Raw genomic sequence first — 23,803 nt, forward strand, 5'->3', positions numbered from 1 at the left:
CTGGCAGACTACAGTCCATGGGGTTACAAAGAGTTGGACACAATTTCTCAACTAAACACCACCACCAATGCCTTGGATAGATAACTCTGTGGAGAACAAACTTGGGAGATGAGTAGAAACAGTATGGTTTCTGGCCAAGCTTTTTCTAAAGACTGGATATCTGCCTCCTTCCAGGACGAGGCCTTTGGACACCTGTTGTGAAGAGTCTGCTTGCTCCCCATCCATGATGATGTGTGGGATTGCCACAACTGAGGCCTGGGCCCTCTGACCATTGGAGCTCTCTTCTGGAGCCCAGAGCTGTGCAGTGCGGTTCTCTCAAGCAGAACAAATGCAGATCTTCAAATTCATCCTCTTTTCTGAGGTCCAAGCCTATATTCTCAGTTCTCTACTGAACATTTCTACTTGTACATGGCCTATGGTTATGTGAAATTTAACACGTCTAATACAGAATCTATTCTTCTCTAAACATCATCCTGTATCCCTATTTTAAAAAAATCTGTTAACAGCCATCATTCTCTCAGTAACCTGTGTCTGTCTCCTATGTTACCTTTTTTCTTTTGAGTTTCCAACACTGACTCTAGTTTCCAAATATTTCTCGTAAGCATACTTCTATTTCCATTTCTACTGTTCTTTCCTTATTCAGATCCTTAACACCATGGAAAGCGGATTATGATAGCTTTACAGAGCACCTACTTTTTTCTGGTCTCCACTACCTGCAATTTCATGTGTGCTTTTAATTTTTTTAAAAAACATCACCCCTTGATCATATTATTCTCATCCTCAAATGCCTTACTGTTGCTTATACTGAAGAAGTCTCAATTCTTTATCTAACATCCAATGATCTTGATAAATCATGTCCCAATTACCTTTTCTTAATCTATCTCATGTTCTGAAAAGCTCTGCTTCATGCCAACTGTCTCCATCTATAAACTTTGTGTACTTTCCTTTCCTTACTATCTTCAGTCACACTGTTACTCCAGTCTAGAATATCCTACTCCTTTTAAAAATCCCGTATTTCCTTTATGATTCAGTTAAGCACCTTTCTACTCTAAATTGCCTTCCCAAACTACTTGAGCCCTGGAAATTCCTATGGCACTCAAATCCCATCCCATATTCCTATACTTGAGTACAAGCTGCCTGGTGACATGACATCTGTACTCATTGCCCTGAACTTATATTCAGTTCATGTGTTGAGGTTTAACTGTTTACAGGCCTTCCTGGTTGCTCAGACAGTAAAGAATTTGCCTGCAGTGCAGGAGGCTCAAGTTCAATCCCTGGGTTGGGAAGATCCCCTAGAGAAGGGAATGGATACCCATTCCAGTATTCTTGCCTGGAGAATTCCATGGACAGAGGAGCCTGGTAGGCTACAGCCCATGGAACTGCAGAGTTGGACATGACTGAGCAACTAACACTTTCATCTCACCTCACTTTCAAATGAGACCAAGAGCTACTCAGAGACACAAAACATGCTTATACTTTTCTATATTGCTACTTTCCTCATACAACTCTCACAACTACCCAGCACTTGGTATTGTACTGTTCTATGGGTACTGTATACATAATGTTTGTTGATAGTTTAGAAAATAAATTCCTATTATGCCGCTGTTGTGTGACAATTCTCCAGGAATATAACACTTTCAGAATTTTAAAACTTTGTCAGGTAGAGGAATTTAGCAAAGTCAAAAGAGATTTGGGGAAAAATCTGATAAAAACAGATGTCAGTAAAGTATGCTAATGGGAAAAATCAACATAAGCTTCATAATTTACAATGTCTGGAGAAAAACATGCAGATACTTAAGAAAAATGTTACAGACAACTCACAAGTGGTCTTTAAAGAAACCTATTTTGGACTTACACTTGAATTTCAATAGAATTGCTCTGAATTGCTACTTTATTGATAAGTGAAAACAGATTCTTTTATGACTTAAGTTATAAAAGCTTACAGTTTATCAGTTCCCTCTCCACCCTGCAATTACCTTCAGGAAGAGATTGGCCATAGGCTCTGTTTTATGAGTTTTATAGGGGCACATTCACCGTAGTTTACATACTATGAATTCCTGGAAAATTCTATAGATTAGAGAAAATAAAGTGCTTCTTTGGATCAAAGACATTTCACTTGAACTCATATATTTATCTATAAACAAGCTGCCTCTGACAGTATGTTAAAATGTGAAAGGCATATTTTATGTAAACATATGTATAAAGTGTATTAAGCTAATATGTAATAATGCAATACGTAGCAATCTTGTGAACCCAGAGTGAAATAAACAATGATAATAATCTAACAACAAAAACAACTCAAAATGTTGTAGAGTTAATATCATATAAACCATAATCATATAATGCAAAAGAGGCTCAGAAAAAAGTTTAATTTGCATGTATATTTATTAACAAGTGTACTGTTAAGGGCAAGCAACACTGCAAATATCTCAGATATATTTTCAGAATAGGAAAATACTCTAAAACACAGTAAAGTGAACCACTGATGAAAAATCATGTAACAAAAGTTTATCAATCAAACCCTTAGAAAACCTAGAGGGAGTTTAACTGTGGAATAAATGAATAGCTTGTTAAATTGGTCTTACAACAATGAAGAAAAATGAATCAACATTTAAATTTCCAATCAAGCTATGATATTTTAATTCTTAATAATTTATGCAACACTTAGATGGCTAAAGTGTTCTATAACTGGTATAATTCTTATGAGACAGCCTGGAGTTTGTTTCAACTCATGGTAGATGTGCAGACTTCTACGAAAACATAAGCTATAATTTTGTAAACGGACAAAAAATCCCTCTGTTAAAGAAAAGTGGTTCTCATTAATGGAGGTTGTAAGATCACTGAATAAAATTAAAAAAAAGAAATAGTATTAACATTACATGTTTGGAATGTATGAACAGAAGTTTTGGGCTTCCCTGGTGTCTCAGACAGTAAAGAATCTGCCTGCAATGCATGAGACCTGGGCTTGATCCCTAGGTAGGGAAGATCACCTGGAGAAGATCCTCCAGTATTCTTGCCTGGAGAATGAATCTCATGGACAGAGAAGCCCGGCTGGCTACAGTCCATGGGGTCGCAAAGAGTTGGACACCCCTGAATGACTAGACTAACACTTTCACTTCTCAGTAGAAACTTTACAAAAATGATTGACTACAATAGGCCATATTGATGTTATTTGAATTTTATCTTACCTGTTTTCACTGGAAGAGATTCAAAAACAGTTTTCCTCAAATCACTAAAAATTCTTTATATGTTCAATATGGTTTACCATGTTTTAATTCCACCAGAAAATAGGAAAAGCTATGGGAATTGCTGTGCATATGACTGTACATTAAGGGGCAGGTAGATTTTAACCATGTTTCTTGTGTAATAACTTACAATAAGAAAAGACCAAACATGTGGGTGGAAGACTTCCTTATGCTAGTTGCTATTTCTCTTTGGTTTGCAAATAAGTCCTTTATTTAAAGTAACTATGGGACTCAAGCCTATGCTGATTTAACTATTAACTAACTTTTACACCTGCCTTTCAGGGTTCAGACAATGACCTCTGATTAATCTGAGTTTGATATTATCCTTAACTTCCTATAGGCTACAAGCAGGTGCAGCAACTAGCTCTTAAAGTGGCATGATCTAGTTATTTCCACATAAACTAATATTAGGGTTTCCAGGTGGCTAGGTAGTAAAGAATCTGCCTGCCAATGCAGGAGGCTCGGGTTTGAGCTGGGATCGGGAAGATCTGGAGAAGGGAATGTAACCCACTCCAGTATTCTTGCCTGGGAAAGCCCATGGACAGAGGAGTTTGGCACGGCTCCAGTCCACGGGGTTGCAAAAGAGTTGGACATGACTTGGCGACTAAACAACAACAACAATCTTAATATTATGATTGTATCATGTCTTATTTGCTTTTCCTATAATAGTAACATGCCTGAGTGAATACCATTCAGGCCACAAATCAGTGAAAAGAAAGCCACATGTTTTTGCATCAAATCTGAGCTAAGATATTCAGTATAAAGAAAATACAAAATCTGTAGTATGTGAACAGGCAAAACAGACTACCTATACAAAGGGATAACTATCATACTGATATTTACTGTCTCTCCCAAGCTACTAAATGACAGAAGGCATCTTAAGATGATCAGTTCCCAAGTGTTTTGAAGGGAAAAGGACTAAAACCCCTGGCAAGCTGTCTCGTGCAAAGACAAATGAGAGATATTTTAAAATATGCAGATTGAGGTAATATAACTTTCAATTTATATTTCTTGAAAAAAAAAATAACTTGAAAATATACTCCTGGATATGAAAAAAAATGCAGAATTGTGAATGCAAAAAAAAAAAAAATGTAGTGATTATAGTCAGTGAAGAAGAGAGGTTTGATTCTTCTTGGTGGACGAGGTCATGCCATTAGGGGACATTCTGTTTTACTTTGTATCAAAGACACCTGCAAATACAGATACGGTATTATGCGTGTCAAAAAGAAAAAAAAAAATCTAAGTAAATTAAAAGTCATGTAATAAGTGGAAAAAAGGAAACGAGTAAATTGAGTGAGAAAGAATATAGAACCAAGGGACAAAAGGGGTTTTATTCTTAGGCTAATCTATATTCACCTAATATAGGTGCATCCCACTTATAGTGCATCCCACTATAAGGCTACAGGATCAACCTGGTTACAGGTTCTCTGTAACCATATATTTACAGAAAGGTTCATTCCAACTTGAAACATTAAGAAACATTTTTCTCCTTCATGGAGGCCTGAGAAAGTCTTGTTTCCTTCCCCTGCTGAATAGTCATACCTAGCATCTAGCACCCTCTTAGACCCCAGCCATTTCATGGTAGTACTTGGATGAAGAGAAAACGTAGAGAGGTTGGCTAGAAACGGGTGGCTAGGTATGAGACCAAGGGTCATTCAGAGCCTCAGCCATTCTGAAATGCTAGCCCACTCCCCCTTTACTTCTTCCCCCAGGCACAAGGAGTATCTCTCCTTTATCAGCCAGTACTGGCTGAAAAGTTTGAACATATATGTATCACGTTTTGTTAAATTTTTAGACAGACTTTTTCTTATTTCTTTTATCCCTAAATATTTTCTTCTCTTAAACTCTTTAGGGAAAATAATGGCACACTGATACAAAGGATGGAAATTAGGTAAAATTATATTTCTATGAAAATTAGACTTTACCTACCCTTGGGCCCAGAAGAGACTGGGTAATGAACAGAGTTGTGATTCTGTTTAGCAGTTATGGAGAAAGGGCCAAGGGTAACTTTGGTAAGGCAGCAAGCTGCGGAACTGAGGGCAAGAGGAGAAAGCTTAATTTGCCAAAGAGAGACAGAAGGAGAGGAGCTCAGAAAGAGATGTCAGAAAGGAAGACTGGCTCAAATCGAACCTGGAGAATTAATGAGTGTTTGGAGAGTGTCTGTATAAATGAAGTATTTTCAAACTTATTGACTACACAGAATATATATATTATTAATATATTAGGAGCCACCATTTAATAATCCAACTGGGCAAACATAACCAAGGACCAACAACATCTAAACCATTATGCATTCGATTTTGTTCCTAATTCACTGGTGTCATTTTGAGATTAGGGCGATACTGCAAATGGTACTATCATTATTTCTCAGGATTTCATGAATATTTGGTTCTATTATCATTTAATCAACATGGGAATCTGCCATCGGCCTACAGGGTGAGACAAAAACACCTTCCAGGTTGCACTTTTCTGAGTTCCAAAATGTACAAAACACCCAGAAATGTAAGCAAGGTGCTGCAGAACAGCCTATAGGAATAAAATAAATTTCAAAAGTATATAACCAAATGAGATTATTCAAATAGCTTAAAATGGTAATTTTCTATAATTGCTAGCCTTCCTTTTTTTTTTTAAGTCCATGACCCATTTTAATCTTAAAGTTCAAACAACAGACCATGTCCTAAATATGCCAGCATCACGGTAGGTACTGGCCACTTTCACAATGTTCATTCCTCATTGTTCATCCCATACAGCCTATTATACTCTGGGTCTAGTTTTATTAAATGGTCTTCAGTTTGGTAGAATCAGCTGTGGTGTCAGCACCTCTCATCCCAGACTGACGATGTATCTAGAAATATGGCTAAAACACCATTTTTTTATTCCCAATAGTTTAGATGCAAAGGGCAAAAGTAGCATTATTTGATACAATGATTTGGTGACTGTAGTTCTTGCTGCTGCCATCTTTTTTTTGCCTACTGTGAGCCCTTCTCAACCCATTTCTTTGCTCCTACTGGAGAAGGGGGTTTTGAGTACTTTGCTGCTATAGCCTTCTATTTTTAATATTAATGAATAAAATTTACATAATGTAATGGCTACTCTTTTAGCATACTCACTAAAGGATAAGTACACTATGCTCATGTACTTTTCATGATTATGCTAATGATTAATTCCTCAAACACCAGTCTTTTCTGAAGCCCCACACATTAAGTTACCAAACATGCTGAATCAATTATATGGACTTATTACAAACAGAAAATGGAATCAATTTGTCTGTGAGAAAAATATTGATTATCAATAAAATTCAAATACAGCTTAATACTTTCTTATTTTCTTAAAAATGGTATTTTACTAAAGCTTTCCTCACAATAGGAAATGCTGAATTGTATGGAGTACTTGAAAGATTTATTATATAGAAAGGATAAGAAACAATAATATGTTTAGTAAGAGATATACTCTAGCCTATTTTATATGAATCTTTGAAGTGGGGAACCAGCAACTGAAGTATATTTCATACATACAAATACTATGTACAGAGATTAAAAGGGAAATTTAATTGTCTTCCTTCAATACTATCTTCTATAATTATTTTTATATAGTAAATAGACACCATAATTATTAAACCTCTAGTTGTCTGGTCATAATAGAAGAGGGGTAAAATATTAGATTTCACTTCTCTAGTAATAAAGCATAGTAATCTACAGGAGAAATGAAGCATAATGGCCTACTTTCATTATTACAAAACATTCACCCTAAAAATCATGATGCTAGTGCACAAAATAACGCTCATTTTCACAAGGTTGTAAATCAATTTGCATAAAGATGTTAAGTACTTTACCAAAAGTATAAAGCTTCTTAAATTAAAAACCATTCTATTCATAACACTAATATAAATAAGTACTTATAAAATGGACAGAGCATCTTACTTTCCTGTATCTTAGCAAAAATTGGTAGTGTTTCTTCATTAAGGTTAATTTTTAAAGAGATATAACTCTTGGCAAAAGGTAGGTTACAAGAGTTTTCTACAATGACATTTTGTGTCACTACAACCAGTATCATTTAGTGCCTTCTTAACAGTTTTAGCAATGCAGAAACAGACTGCCTTACCTTTGGTGCTGTATCTACATGGTGGTTACAAGGCTTTCTTTCTATGCTCATAATCCCTGTGAAATGAAAAGACTGTGAATATTTGCTTATTATACCTAAACATTTTATTTTAAAAACATTTGTGTCAGCAAGACATAACTCCTACAGCTTACAAGGAAAAAGCCTCATTTGGATGGCAGAATCCTTTAAAGTGGCATCATGAATTCTCTGGTCAGACACAGCTGGAGAGTTTAGTTAACTAAGAGACCTGACTTAAGGTGAGCAAAGCCAACTTCCCCATTCAGCTGTCACACAGCAAGAGCACAAGATGTGTCCTTACTCTGATCTTAGCTCAAAAATTATACCATTATCTTCCTCTGCTGCATTTCTTAGATCAAAGTTTTGCTTCTGTCTTCAGGTCATCAAGTTTTCATAGAGAAATATGAAAAGTCTATGAAAAGAATCACTTTCTTATTTTCACAAAAAGAATAAATAAATCTATTCAAATTTCCCTTTGATCATCTGACTTCCTACTATGATAGTCAGCTATTTATTCAATCACCACAGAGGTACTTGAAGAAAAAAGTTCCCTTCATTCTCTCCTTTAAAATGACAATATAGACTGCTAACCTTGAGAAAAATCATTTTACCATGCACAGATTTATCTTTTTGTTCCCACTGTCCTCTACTACATTCCTTTCTAATAAACATCTTCTAAGGATGTAACACACTGCATCTCATCTGTAAAGATACTGGTTCAAAGTCAAGGTCAAGTTTAAAATGAACACAGGTGTGGCTCTCATTTACTTTTCAATCTCTGTCAGTCAGCAAACCAACATGTGAGGAGTTTAATAGTTTGTTTAAATAATGCAGAGCAGGTTAGAAGTGAGAATTGCAAAGTACTGTCAATAGCAAATAGCACAATTCCTAGCTGAAACAAAACACTAGATACTCTCATCTGTAGGCCTTTAACTCATTTTTCTTAAAGGACAATAAATAAGTGAGATGAACACAAAGAAATCGCTTTTGGTCACTTTTGCAAGAATATATTCAAAATGAACAAAGTGATTTAAACATGATTTAAAAAATAATTTGTTTCATTTAAAAAATATTCTTAATATCTACTGTTAGCCAGTGAAGTATAAACTACTATACTCTCCTTATTCACTCAACTAATATTTATTACAGTTTTAAGTGGCTATTTGGAACTCAGTGATAGAAGATAAATCATAACAGGGAGCTCAGCTCGGTGCTCTGTGATGACCTAGAGGGGCAGAATGGGAGGGTGGGAGCAAGGGAATATATGTACACATATGGCTGATTCAAGATGTTGTACAGCAGCAACTAATATGACATTGTAAACCAATTATGTTCCAATTTTTAAAAAAACATATAAAAATAAAAAAGATAAGATTATAAAGGATAAATTATGATTTCTGACCTTAAGAGGCTAGTAAAACAGGTATCCTTCTTTGAAGAAATACTAGATAGCAAATTAACAGCTCTGTCTTAAATGTATTAATAACTGTGTCTTTAAAGTAATTTTGATGGAAAGACATTTTTATTTATAGATAACACTGGCCTTGAATAAACAATTTAAAAACCCAAGTAAAACATATTTGAAAATATTCAAATAATGATGACTCTTACTGCAGACTTTAATGACACTGAAGTATACAGAACTAATGGTGAAATCCTCATCTCTCCAGCCCCCATATTCTCACAATCCTCTCTAGCTGCAACCACTAAGAACAGTCTGGCACGACACTCTGGCTTTTAAATGAGAGTGGTCATACCACAGGGTTCAGGAATTAACAACATCTTACATATGTGTTCTCACTACTATAATCTGACAGCCATAAAACTGGCCTTGGCTGATTACTGATTTTAAACTTCTTATCCAATTAGAAAGTAGTTTCAAAGTGATGTAAAAAATAAAAAAACTAAAACCCCCTAAAATCTACATCCTTAGCTTATGAAAGTACAAAGAAAAAAATGCATAGTTTACAGTTTCAACTTCAGGATAAGAATGTGTTGAAAACTAGAATTTTAAAATGGATTATGTATAGACATAAGCTTAGTTTTCAATTTAGATTGCCTACAAAAATTATATCATTTGGAAATAAATCATACATGTATGTTCAAGCTTTCAACAGAGAATATACAGAAAGGAATAAGCTTAAGGAAAAACAATCCCAAATAGTTTGCTATTTTAAGTAAATTTTACCTAAAATGTCTATATTTATATTTTATTTCACTTTCATCTGGTCATACATTCCAGATGTTTCTGTGAAAGTATTTCTTGGATGGAATCAACATTTAAATTAGCAGACCTTGAATAAAGTACATTGCTCTCCATGATGTGACTGGGCTTCATCAAGCCAGCTGAAGGCCTGAAGAAAGACTACTTTCACTAGGGTGTGTCTAAGCATGTCTTTGTTATAATTAATCTTTTTGGGGACTTGATAAGCCCTTTAATCTGCAGAATCTTATCGTTCCTCTGCTCTGGGAAACTTTTATTTAATTCTTCACCTCATTTTATTTTTACCTTCTTAATTATTTATCTTTTGAAAATCATTCCACTTAATCTTCTAGGTGAGCATCTTCTTTTTCACTTTGTTTAATGTTTTTAAAATCTGAAATCATGTTTAGTTCCTTTCCAGAGGCCAACAAAGACTAAGGCACAAGGAACGGCACAACCTGGACATATCTCAGAGGATGAAGTTTATTTTCTGGGATCTCACAGCCCATGGATCAGGCAGGGGGGTAGGATGGGAGGACTGCATCCTCTTTGGTGCTGAGCAAAGACCTGTGCACAGAAAACAGGCCTCTTCTCAAGATGTGGGCAGAAAATGGGATTTCCAGAGTTCACTGAGGTCTTTCAGCCAGGAGAAGCTATAAATCCTCTGTTGTTGTTCTGTCATTAAGTTGTGCCTGACTCTGTGACCCCACGGACTGCAGCACCCCAGGCTTCCCTATCCTTCATTATCTTCTGGAGATTGCTCAAATTCATGTCCATTGAGTTGGTGATGCCACTGAACCATCTCATCCTCTGTTGCCCCCTTTTTCTGGTAACTAGCTATTCTGTCAGTTTAATGTTGGTAGTGCACCTAGGGTCTGGCAGATCCTATGGACCACAATGGTCCTCAAAGGGGGCCAAATATACCAAGGGCTCCATCCACCTGGAGGAATCTGCTTCCAGGGCCAATTACTGGGAGATGGCTGAATCTGCCACTGATGAGACTTGAGAAGAGAAGCTTACTCCTGTGCTTCAGCACAGCAGCAACAGTGGCACAGGTTCCCTTTCACTGTTATGCTACAGCTCAGACATCCAGCAGTACAGTTGGGACCACAGTCATGAGCCTGCAGAGAAAACTAACTCTGGTAAGGAGTTTCAGTAACTTAGATTATGGCATCCAGCCCCATCACTTCATGGCAAATAGATGGGGAAACAGTAGAAACAGGGGCTGACTTTATTTTTTGAGGGGCTCCAAAATCACTGCAGATGGTGACTGCAGCCATGAAATTAAAAGATGTTTGCTCCTTGGAAGAAAAGTTATGACCAACCTAGACAGCATATCAAAAAGCAGAGACATTACTTTGCCAAGAAAGGTCCACTAGTCAAGGCTATGGTTTTTCCAGTAGTCATGTATGGATGTGAGAGTTGGACTATAAAGAAAGCTGAGTGCTGAAGAATTAATGCTTTTGAACTGTGGTGTTGGAGAAGACTCTTGAGAGTCCCTTGGACAGCAAGGAGATCCAACCAGTCCATCCTAAAGGAAATCAGTACTGAATATTCACTGGAAGGACTGATGTTGAAGCTGAAACGCTAATCTAATTCTTTGGCCACCTGATGCAAAGAATTGACTCATTTGAAAAGACCCTGATGCTGGGAAAGACTGAAGGCAGGAGGCAAAGGGGATGACAGAGGATGAGATGGTTGCATGGCATCACCGACTCAATGGATAGAAGTTTGAGTAAACTCCAGGAGTTGGTGATGGACAGAGAGGCCTGCGTGCTGCAGTTCACGGGGTCACAAAGAGTTGGACACCACTGAGTGACTGAACTGAACTGAAAGTGACAGTCGCTCAGTCATGTCCCACTCTTTGCAACCCCCTGGACTACACAGTCCATGGACTTCTCCAGGCCAGATTAGTGGAATGGGTAGCCTTTCCCTTCTCCAAGGGATCTTCCTGACCCAGGAATCGAACCAGGGTCTCCTGCATTGCAGGGGGATTCTTCACTAGCTGAGCTACCAGGGAAGCAGCAAATAACCCTACACAACTGGTGAAAGTAAAAGTCACTTAGTCATCTGAGCAACTCTTTGCGACCCCATGGACTGTAGCCTTCCAGGCTCCTCTGTCCGTGGAATTCTTCAGGCAAGAATACTGGAGTGGGCAGCCAAATACTAGAGTGGGTAGCCATTTCCTTGTCCAGAGGATCTTCTCAACCCAGGGGTTGAATCAAGGTCTCCTGCCTTGCAGGCAAAGTCTTGACCATCTGAGCCACCAAGGAAGTCAACTAGTAGTGCCACTGATAACAATGGGAAAATTAGAGAATCCCTTAAATTAAAACAAAACAAAACGAAACTTGACAACTATTAAGAATTTTAACAAAGGTAACTAATAAACAACAAAGATAATCCCATTTTAAAGCGAAGAAACAGCTTCGCTTTAAAATTTTTTTTGCTTTCAGAAAGCAAATCTGAAGATGGGGTACAAAAACAAGGAGCAGCAGTACAATTGCTGAAACCCAGGATTTACGTCACACACCCTCCAGATCCATTTGTGTGTTTGTCTAGACCCTGTGGTCAGGATCTGATTTAATTCATTTTTCTATCCATTGGGCCTGGTCCAACTTGAAACACAGAAAGTCCTCAAGAGTTAACTCAAACGTTAACCGAATGAATTAAGCTATGCCACTGGCTTAAAATTCTACAATGCAGTGTTAACTGTGTACATTAGTTATCAGAATGTTTGAATTAATGTTCTAGGACTCTTTTTAAAAAGGTTAATAAGCCTACTGTAAAACTGAGAAGTATCACTTAAATTTTTTCCTGATTTTCCAGACATTAATATACCCTAGAAAGATAATAAAGAAATTTTATGCTTCTTGAGAGATGCTTTTAGGTATTTTACTTTGTGGAAAATCAGGACATGACATTTCATACCACTCGTACTTGACTGATTCCAATAGCAGAATTATATATTTTTTAGTTTCCTTAAACTCTATCAACCTTCAAGTCAAGACCATGATCAAAGGAAAGGAAGGAAAGATATGACTGGACTTATTGCAAAAACTAAGCAGGCAGGAATAAATGTCAAATTCTAAAGTCAGAACATATCAGCAATCTTATGTATCATCACCAAATGATCATGGGCAACCCATCAAGCACAAGACACCACACTGAGGACAGGAGAACCTCTACCCTCCCTTCTGCGAAGCCTTCTAAAGAGTTGTTTTTTTTTTTTTTTTTGCTAGAACTAACATCCTAACTGAATTAGGAAATTGCCATTAATTTCTACATAGGGCAGAGGGAGATTTATGCTTTGATTATCTATGGCTAGGAGAAAATGAAATACAATTTATTATATTCCAGTAAAATACACCAGTTTAAAAAGGCAAAGATCTTTCTTGCCAAATTTAATATAAAGATGTCCGTATGAAAACTTCAGGCCCTTCTCAAGAAGTGGAAAAGAAGTAAAACTGTTACTCAGATGATACAATTCATACCCAAAAAGTCCAAAAGAACCAATGCTAAAACAGAGCCAGTAACAGAACTAATAAAGTAGAAAGTCAGCATGATATAAAATTTAATATATAAAATCAATACTCTTTATATATTCAAAAAACCAATTAGAAGATACAATGAAAAAGAATATCCCATTTACAAGATTATCATAACAGAGAAAACACCAGAATAAATACCAAAAAAGTGAAAGTGAAGTCGCTCAGTCATGTCCGACTCTTTGCGACCCCATGGACTGTAGCCCACCAGGCTTCTCCGTCCATGGGATTCTCCAGGCAAGAATACTGGAATGGGTTGCCATTTCCTCCTCCAGAGAAAACAGTATGAAGAAAATGTTAAAGCAGTTCTAAAATACATAAATGTAGTCTTAAACAAATGGAAAGACATCCCTTGTTCTAAGACAATGTAACAGCACATGAATTTAAGGTGATTTCAGTAAAAAAGTTTTTACCCTAGCACTAGACAAGTTGACTCTAAAATTCATACAGAACAGGGAATTCCCTGATGGTCCAGTGGTTAGGGCTCTGCACTTCCACTGCAGGGGACACAGGTTTGATCCCTGGTCAGGAACTAAGATCCTGCATGCAGAGCTGTGAGGCCAAAATGAATAAATAAAATGAAAATATAAAAGAACATGCAAGAATAGCTAGAAAAATCTTGGGGGGGGGGGAAGAGCAATGATTGAAAAAAAAATACTATCAAAATATATTATAAAAAGCCTCTGTAATTAAAACAATGTGGGGATGACACATGAATAGACACACAGACTAACAGGATATATTAAAATATTCAGAAAAAGATCCAAGCCTAAATATAGCAATGCAATAGTAGGACAACCTGACATTACATGCCACCTGACATGATGTAAGAAGGCATGTAACTCACAGTATTCTTGTCAAAAAAGGTATCGCCTGGATTTAATCAAGACAAAACCAAAATGGTGGACATTCTACAGGATAACTGGATCGGGCAGATTCTTTGAAAAGTTAAAATCATGAAAAACAAAGAAACAAAAAGAGGTTCTAGATGAACTGAGATTAAATAAGACTATAATGAAATAATGACCAATGTAAGTGCTAATTTGGACTGGATGCTATATGAAATAGGTAAGTTAATTTAAAAAATTACTTAAGACATCTTAGGTATAATTAGGAAAATCTGAATATGAACTGCTTATTAACTGATATTATAGTACATTTATTTTCCTAGATGTGATGATGAAACTGCTGCTAAATCACGTCAGTTGTGTCTGACTCTTGTGTGACCCCATAGACGGCAGCCCACCAGACTCCTGTCCCTGGGATTCTCCAGGCAAGAACACTGGAGTGCGTTGCCATTTCCTTCTCCAGTGCATGACAGTGAAAAGTGAAAGTGAAGTCGCTCAGTCATGTCTGACTTATAGCGACCCCATGGACTGCAGCCTACCAGGCTCCTCCGTCCATGGGGCTTCCCAGGCAAGAGTAGGGAGTGGGCTGCTATTGCCTTCTCCAGATGATGAAACTATGGTTATTTAAAATAATATCCTTCTTTTTGGCAGATATATGAATGAGGTTTTAAAACAGAAGATGCAAATCAAGTTTCATTTTACCTACTTTTTTCCACCTTTCTGTGGTTTTAAAATATTTCAAAATGAAGTCTGAGAAAGGATTGTAGGCTTTTAATAGACTTTAAGTAGGCAAGCAAGTTTTCAATGGTTTTGAAAATTATAAAATATTCCATATAAGCAGAGTAAATAGGCTTAAGATTTTTACTGAAAAAACTTCTCGAAATTATTTAAAACAAAGAGCCAACAAAAAATCAAAACACTCACTCTGGATTGATTACAACACCTTCCTAAAAATGAGAGAAAACTTCACAATTAATGCATGAATGTACTATATTTTACATATTGATAGCTCTACTCATAAATCTACTACGTTCATTAAAAAAAATTACTTTCTGGGAAAATCAATGTGCCATTCAGAGATATGAGTTTCTTATAATTCTCTACTATTAGATTTTGTTCCTTTACAATTAGGAAAAAAATACATTCCAAAGGACAATTTATTAGTATAATACATTCTGACTCTGGAGCTATTCTGTAATTCAGAGAAAGACTGGCTCTTGCAATGATCAGATATGTGATATATCTGGTAACTGGGCAAGTTATTTACCCACTCTATGCCTTCATTTCCTAGTTCAGTACAGGGGAAGCTCACTGGCTGATGGGAGGATTCAACTAGCTAATTAATATAAAACATACTTCAAACTGTACCTGGCATACTGAACACCAAACATAATTGATATATACTCAGGATGATTATTTTGAGTTTAATGTTTAAAATATCCGAGCCAGAAAGAGATCAAGCTGGCAGAGTAGAAGGATGCTAAGTTCACCTCTGCCAATGAACACCTCAAAAAAACATCTACACGTGGAGTATTCTCATTGAAAGCAAACCAGAGACTTGCGGAAAGACTCATCTACACCCAAGCCTGTAAAGAAAGATCACACAGAGTCGCAGAGGAAGGGAGGAGAAGCAGTCAGGTTGGAACCTGTGCCCCAAGGAAGGGACACAGAAGAGGAGGAGGATGTCAGCAACTCAAAGATCCTCCCTGGGGAGTAAGAGGTTTGAACCATATATTGGGCACTCCACCTCTAAGGTTCAAAATCAGGAAGATGAATCCCCTTAGTGGGGTTTGAAAACCAGTGGGACTTACAGGAGGACTGTAAGAAATTGAGGCTTCACTCAAGAATAGTATGTGCATGTGTGTTTGCTGCTGCTGCTAAGTCGCTTTAGTCGTGTCCGACTCTGCGCAACCCCATAGACGGCAGCCCACCAGGCTCCCCCGTCCCTGGGATTCTCCAGGCAAGAACACTGGAGTGGGTTGCCATTTCCTTCTCCAATGAGTGGAAGTGAAGTCGCCCAGTCGTGTCCGACTCCTAGCGACCCCATGGACTGCAGCCTACCAGGCTCCTCTGTCCATGGGATGTGCCAGGCAAGAGTACTGGAGTGGGTTGCCATTGTCTTCTTCGGCATGTGTGTTTACTCCCTGAAAAAGGCAGAGGAACCCGACCGAAACCGCCGAGGGCTCAGGCCGGTTTCCCACAACTGCCTCAGCTCTTGACCCAGCCCACCCCAGATGCCTGCTCCAGCCCCTCTTGTCTGGTGCAGCTTTCAGAGGTGCTCATGTTGAGGACAGTGGTCTCTTGGGTGGGATGGAGATGACTTGGACCCGACACACATGTGAACAGGGTGCAGGCGGCCATGGCTGACACTCGCGAAGGCAGATCAGGCGTGGTCTAGAGCTCTGATTGGTGTCCCGTGACCATCCCAGCATGTGCCCAAGCCTGGGCCAGTGGATGTCTGCTTTGGCTCCTGTTGCTCCAGCACTGCTCTTTTCTGGGGAGAAGGTGCCATTTCCAGTAGTGGGGAGAATGTACTTAAAGGAAATAGAATAAGCTCAGATCTGCCCCGTAGGGCTTCTGTTCCATAACCTTGGGACCCATCCCTACTCTTGATACGGTGGTGATGCCCACTGAGTAAAGGAGAAGCCCATGCTCACATGTGACTCAGCTCCTGCATCTCTAACCCCACTTCCCACCAAGGTGACTGATGCTACTACACCCTAGGGGAAAGCACAACCCTTGCTCCTTTCAGATCCAAGTTGAACATGAAAGCCAGTGGGCACAAACATAGTTCATAGGATGCTCGCACACCACAACACCTCTTCAAGACTTCAAGGCTGTACTGGTTAACAGTTTCACCTAATTTCATACAGACGTAGAAAGTTAAGCAAAATAAGACAGAAGTTTTTATTTCAAATGAATGAACAAGGAAAAAAAAACAAAAAAACCCTGAAAGAACAACTAATTAAACAGATAATTTACCAGAAAAAGAGTTCAAATTATTAGCAATAAGAATACTAACTGAACTTGGGAAAGAATAGATGAACAAGTGAGAATTTTAACAAAGAACTAGAAATCATAAAAAAGAACCAGTCAGAACTAAAGAATACAATAACTGAAATGAAAAACATACTAGAAAGAATTAATGGCAGACAAGGTAACATAGAAGAATGCATAAATGATCTGAAAGCTAGAACAATGCAAATCATCCAATCAGAAGAGCAAAAAGAAAAACAAAATTCAACAACCATTCATGATAAAAACTCTCATCAAAATTAGTGTGTGTGTGTGTGTGTGTGTGTGTGTGTGTGTGTGTGTATGGTCAGTTGCTCAGTCATGTCTGACTCTTTGCAACCCCGTGGACTGTAGCCCACCAGGCTTCTCTGTCCATGGCATTTTTCAGGCAAGAATACTGGAGTTGGTTGCCATTTCCTATTCCAAGGGATCTTTCCAGATGCAGGGATTGAACTTGCATCTCTTGTGTCTGCTGCATTGGCAGATGGATTCTTACCACTGTGCCACCTGGGAGGGAACATATTCCAACATAATAAAGGCCATTTATGATAAACCTACAGCTAACATTATATTCAATGGTGATCAGCTAAAAACTTTCCCTCTAAAATCAGAAACAAGACAAGGATGCCCACTCTTACTACTTCTATTTATCATTGTATTGGAAGTCTTAGGTACAGCAGTCAAACAAAAAAGAAAAAAACAAAAGAAAGGAAAAGAAATAAAAGGCATCCAAATTGGAAGGGAAGAAGTAAAACTGTCACCATTTGCAAATGACATGATATTATAAACAGAAAATCCTAAAGTCTCCACCCAAAACTATTAGAACTAATAAATGAATTCAGTAAAGTTGCAGGATATAAGATTAACATACAGAAATCTGTTGATTTTGTATACTATAACAATCAACTGAAGAACTGATGCTTTCAAACTGTGGTGCTAGAGAAGACTCTTGAGATTCCTCAGAAAGCAAGGAGATCAAACCAGTTACTCTTAAAGGAAATCAACCCTGAATGTTCTTTGGAAGGACTGATGCTGAAGCTGAAGCTCCAATACTTTGGCCACCTGATGTGAACAGCTGACATACTGGAAAAGACCCTGATGGGAAAGACTGAAGGCAGAAGGAGAAGGTGACAGAGGATGAGATGGTTGGATGGCATCACTGATTCAAGGACATGAACTTGGGCAAACTCCTGGAGATGGTGAGGGACAGGGATGCCTGGTGTGCTGCAGTGCATGAGGTCGTGAAGAGCTGGACATGACTTGGTGACTAAACAACAACAACAACAATGAACTATCAGAAAGAGAAAGCACGAAAATAATGACATTTACAATTGCATCACAATGAATAAAATACCTAGGAATAAACTTAACCAAGGAAGTAAAAGATCTACACTCTATAAACTATAAAGCACTGATAAAGAAAACTGAAGATGATACAAAGATATGGAAAGATACTATGGATGGATTGGAAGAACTAATAATACTGTTAAAATGTCCATACTGCTAAAAGCAACCTACAGACTTAAAGCAACCCCCATCAAAATATCCATGACAGTTTTCACAGAACTAGAAAAGATAATCCTAAAATTTATATGGAAATACAAAAGATCCTGAACAGCCAAAGTAATCTTTATAAAGTTAGAGGTATTATACACCCTGATTTCAGACTATACTACAAAGCTGCAATAATCAAAATAGCATGGTACTGGCACAAAAAGACATAGATCAATGGAACAGAATAGACAGCCCAGAAGAAATCCCACACACTTATGATCAGTTGACCTACAACAGGCAGGTCTGGCAAAGGAGGCAAGAATAAATAATGGAGTAAAGACAGACCCTTCAGTGAGTGATACTGGGGTAACTGGACAGCTAACTGTAAAAAAAATATGAAGTTAGAACATTTCTTCACACCAGATAAAAAAAGAAAAAGCTCAAAATAGATGAAAGACCTAAATTAAAGACTGGAAATCATAAAACTCCAGGAAGAAAACATAGGTAGAACACTCTTTGACATTAATTGAAGCAAAAAATTTTCCCCATCTTCTCCTAAGGCAAAGGATGCAAAAGCAAAAATAAATAAATGGAACCTAATTAAACTTAAAGGTTTTACATAGCCAAGGAAACCACTGACAAAATGAGAAGATTATCTACTGAATGGGAAAAAATATTTGGAAATGATATGACCAATAAATAATATACATAATAAATAAATAAACAGCACATACAACTCAATATTAAAAAAACAAATAACCTGATTTAAGAAGTGGGCAGGTGACCTGAATAGACAATTTCTCCAAAGAAGACATACAGACACATGGAAAGATGCTCCATGTCACCAATCATCAGAGAAATGCAAATCAAAACTGCAATCCGATACCACCTCCTACTTGTCAGAATGGCTATCATCAAAAAGACCACAAAGGACAAATGCTGGTGAGGATATGGGAAAAAGGGAACTCTAGCACATAGTTGGTGGGAATGTAAATTGGTGCAGCCACTATGGAAAACAGTATGGAGGTTTCTCAGAAAACTAAAATTAGAACTACCATATGATCCAGCAAATCCACTCTCAAGTATATATCTGAAAAAAAACAAAAACACTAATTCAAAAAGATACACACACCCTCGTGTTTACTGCAATATTATATACACTAGCCAAGGTATGGAAGCCACCCAAATACCTATCATCAACAGATGAATGGATAAAGAAGATGTGGTATATGTGTATGTGTGTGTGTGTGATGAGATGGCTGGATGGCATCACTGACTCGATGGACGTGAGTCTAAGTGAACTCCGGGAGTTGGTGATGGACAGGGAGGCCTGGCGTGCTGCGATTCATGGGGTCGCAAAGAGTCGGACACGACTGAGCGACTGATCTGATCTGATCTGATCTGTGTGTATAATGGAATATTACCCAGCCATAAACAAGTTAATTTCCACGGATGGACATGGAGGATATTATGCTTAATAAATAAGGCAGTCAGAGAAATTCAAATACTGTATCATATCACCTAAATGTGGTCTAAAATGTAAAACAAACTAGTGAATATAAAGAAAGGAAACAGATTCACAGATATAGAGAACAAAATAGTGGTTATCAGTGGAGAGAGGGAAGAGGGGGGAGGGCAAGATAAGAGATAGAGGATTACGAAGAAGTATAAACTATGTGCAAAATTAATAAGTTATAAAGATATATTGTTGGAGAAGGAAATGGCAACCCACTCCAGTATTCTTGCCTGGAGAATTTCACGGACAGAGGACCCTGGCGGGCTATATAGTCCATGGGGTCGCAAAGAGTCCGACACAAGGGAGCGACTACCACTCACACTCACTCAAAGACATACTGTATAGCACAGGGAAGATAGCCAATATTTTATAATAACTTTAAAGGAAGTATAATCTATAAAAATATTGAATGATTACTTTGCACACCTGAAACACAACATTGTAAATCAAGTATACTTCAATTAAAAAAATTCTATATTTGCCATATATTTTCAACAGCCTTTAAATACATGTAGAACTAAGGTTTAGGGCTTCCCTTGTGGCTCAGCTGGTAAAGAATCCATCTGCAATGCAGGAGAACTGGGTTCGATTCCTGGATTAGGAAGATCCCCGAAAGGCTGCCCACTCCAGTATTCTGGCCTGGAGAACTCCATGGACTATAGTCCATGGGGTCTCAAACAGTCGGATATGTTTCACTTTCACTTTCAAGCAATATAATTAAATATTTATAGGACAAAGGTTGGCGATTCTAATAATGAGTTCTTGTTAGAACTTAATGGCTCACCTCATAAAACCTGAGATGAAAATATTGACTTTATCATACATTTAATTAAAATTTTTTATTATTAAAAATTTATTATAAAATATACACATACATACATATATATGTGTATGCATATAGATATATGTACACACATATATGTGTGTGTATATATACATATATATATATAAATAAATATAAATAAAGCCTGCCCCTTCCTCTCTATCTCACTACTTTTTGGGACACTCATCATTTGGATTATTGAAATAGCTTTCTAATCCAACTCCCTGATTTGTTCTGTAAAATTTCCAATGACATCCCACACTGCCAGAGAAGTGCTTAACTCAAACCAGCATGCAAAGCCATTCGGACAACCCTTCAAGTTACAGCAAGCACTGCGCGCTCCAGGAAACACTAGGTGATTTTCTTCTCCTCACCCCACTCCTGATTTAGATGCCCTCCGACACGTCTCCCTCCCTTAGTATTCCTGTGAAATCCTCTATCACAGCATTTCCATCACTATACTTAATAAAACTGTTTTAGTTTCTTGCATCATACAGTTCATCTTCAATAAGTGTGTGTTGAATGACTGAATGCATGAATAGAGAAAATGAGAATTACAAAAACATCTTGCAGCAGAACTGGTTACAGATTCTCCACAGGAATAGGCATCCCATATTCCATATATTTTTCTAAATATTCATCTAAAATGGAATTTTTAGTAAATGTGAATTTTAAAAGTGGCTTATCCTCATTTAACCTGGTAAAATGTTAATACTTATTTCATATCAGATTTTTCAGGATGCTATGGAAAGCCCTCTATATATTTTAAAGATTTCAGAAAGAGAATATTCTTTGAAAACTGCATTTTTCATTTATTATATGGAAAAACTTCTCCAAATTCAGAAACATCAAAGCCTTACAGCCCTTAAATCTACAATGTTTGGATATCCGTACATCACAGAGAGAGGTAAAGCAGTGAATATTCAAACCACAAATTAGTAGGCTTTCATGTGTCAGTCATGGAATCATGTAGTGAGCCACTCACCAGAAGCATGTAAACATGAATGAGTGCATAAGACACTAGGAAGTAGGGTAAAAGAGGTCCATAAACTCTGAGACTAGTAAATTAATGCTTGTGAAAAAGTATAAAGCAAGCAAGGAGAAGTGAGTAGCTATACGGTGAAGAATACATCAATCAGACAATGTGACCCACCACCAACAGTATAATTCAGTCTTTCTGTGCTTCAGTTCCATCTCATACCTTCTGGGAAGATTTCCTGGCTATACCAGTCTCTAAGATATCTGTGCTATTTATTCCCAAATATCAGTCAAAAAATTAAATTTACTGATCCAATGAATATATAAAGCTAGTATTTCTTTAACTGACTCATAAACTGATACACAAATAATTTAATTATGCAAGATAATCACTCCTCAAAATCCCACAGTTCTTATTTCTACTTAAGAACTGAACAGAATTTTTAGTATTTCATCAATTTCTTCTAACAAGAGACTGAAGTCTGTGCAAATCATATCTTTTGTGACATGTTCTAGATATTCAATCTGAGGACAGTCAAGTATGTTTCTAATAAAATTGAGACAAGGACAAAAACACTTCAATTCTGGTGTTAAATCCATAAAATATAATTTAATCTGTCTTTAATACTGTTATTAATTATTTGAACAATGTTATATAGTTCCTTGCAAATCACAAGTACAGCTACAAAAAGATGAAGGGTAATCATATAATTCAGTTTATTTTTTATTCAGATTTGTTGCTGCAGTGAAGAATTTTTAAAAAGACATTTAGCATAAAAAAAAGCTTTCTGTACGTCTTGTTATTTCAGTGTTTCCTTTATTGTCTTTTGAGGCAGCAAATATCCAAGCTATTGATCTCACAGTCATCCTAATGGTTCTTAGTTTCTTCAATAGTCTCTTCCAGCTTATCTCCCTAACTCTTGTGGATTTAAAGACTACACATATGCCCTTCACTCCTTAATCGATACTTATGATTCAAGCCTATATTTCAAAGTATGCAGTCTGGTTCCTGGCCTAGGGCTTGACTCATAGTAAGATATTTAATAAATAAGGCTCAAATAGAACTACAAGCTGTTTGACAGCTCAATCCAGATGTCTGCCAGGCATCTCAAACTCATTATATCCAAAATACAATTCAGTACCATTTCCCCAATATTCCTATTCAGTATTTTTGTTCATGGATTGCCATTCACTCATTCACCAAAATTAGAATCCTTAGTTATCCTCAAATTCTACTTCTCTATATCTTACCATTCATATTCCAAATTTCTAATATGTTAATAATTTCACCTCTCTAGCTTCTTATTTCAGTCCTGTTCTTCCACTACAATTAACATAATTTTTTAACAGCCTTCCTAGATGGAATGCCCTAATACCTTTTATAAGTCTTCTCATCTTATAACAATTATTTTTCTGCTTTACATCATATCTGCTCTCCAGTATATTTTGTTCCTATCTTTAATTATAGCAAGTATTAAACTGTACAGTCCCACCCACCTTGCTCTTTTGAAAATACATCTCTAGTGAATACTGCCAGTACTGGGATAGGGCAGTGCTTTTAACTTCGTTTATATACAGCCTCTTGTTACCACTCTGACATTCCACTCTCCCCATCATTCCTTCACAACAGCCATATTCGCCTTTTTTTGCTGTGCAAAATGCACACCAAGCACACTCCTGACTTGGCATCTTGGTTGTATATGCTACTCTTTCAGACCACACGGCTTTCCTTCTTCTTCAAAATTCTGCTCAAGTGTCACCTTCTCTGTGAGGCTTTCCTTGGCCCCTCCCCCCATTAAAGACATCAACCTAACCCATTTCCCAGCCCTTTCCTTGCTTTGTTATTTATTCTATATTTATTTGCTTACTGTCTGTCTCTCTCTGCTGGAAGTTAAATTTAAACAAGGACATGGATTATTATCTGTTTGGTTCACTGATATATTCACGTAACACTTAGAACTGTGCCTGGGACAAAGTCAGTACGCATTGGGTACTTACTGAATGTATGAATGAATGT

The 23,803-nt window shown here is 37.3% G+C and overlaps 1 protein-coding gene and 1 non-coding gene across 5 annotated transcripts in view; one reads left to right on the forward strand and one right to left on the reverse strand.

The window, feature by feature from the left end:
- The window catches only part of AHI1 (Abelson helper integration site 1), a 217,191-nt gene that overhangs the window by 65,719 nt on the left and 127,669 nt on the right, over positions 1-23,803 (reverse strand). For all 4 annotated transcript variants that reach the window (XR_008698351.1, XM_055535697.1, XM_055535700.1 and 1 more), the window contains exon 22: positions 7,347-7,402. Coding sequence is in view for 3 of the 4 variants with exons in the window: in XM_055535697.1 (XP_055391672.1) it covers positions 7,347-7,402 (56 nt within the window). In the remaining variant the exon portion in view is untranslated. The remainder of the gene's footprint in view (positions 1-7,346; positions 7,403-23,803) is intronic.
- TRNAG-UCC (transfer RNA glycine (anticodon UCC)) lies at positions 13,573-13,645 on the forward strand. The gene has a single exon. It is a non-coding gene; the product is annotated as a tRNA-Gly (tRNA).

Source organism: Bubalus kerabau, chromosome 9, assembly GCF_029407905.1.
Source record: "Bubalus kerabau isolate K-KA32 ecotype Philippines breed swamp buffalo chromosome 9, PCC_UOA_SB_1v2, whole genome shotgun sequence".
In the NCBI taxonomy this organism is placed as follows: domain Eukaryota; kingdom Metazoa; phylum Chordata; class Mammalia; order Artiodactyla; family Bovidae; genus Bubalus; species Bubalus kerabau.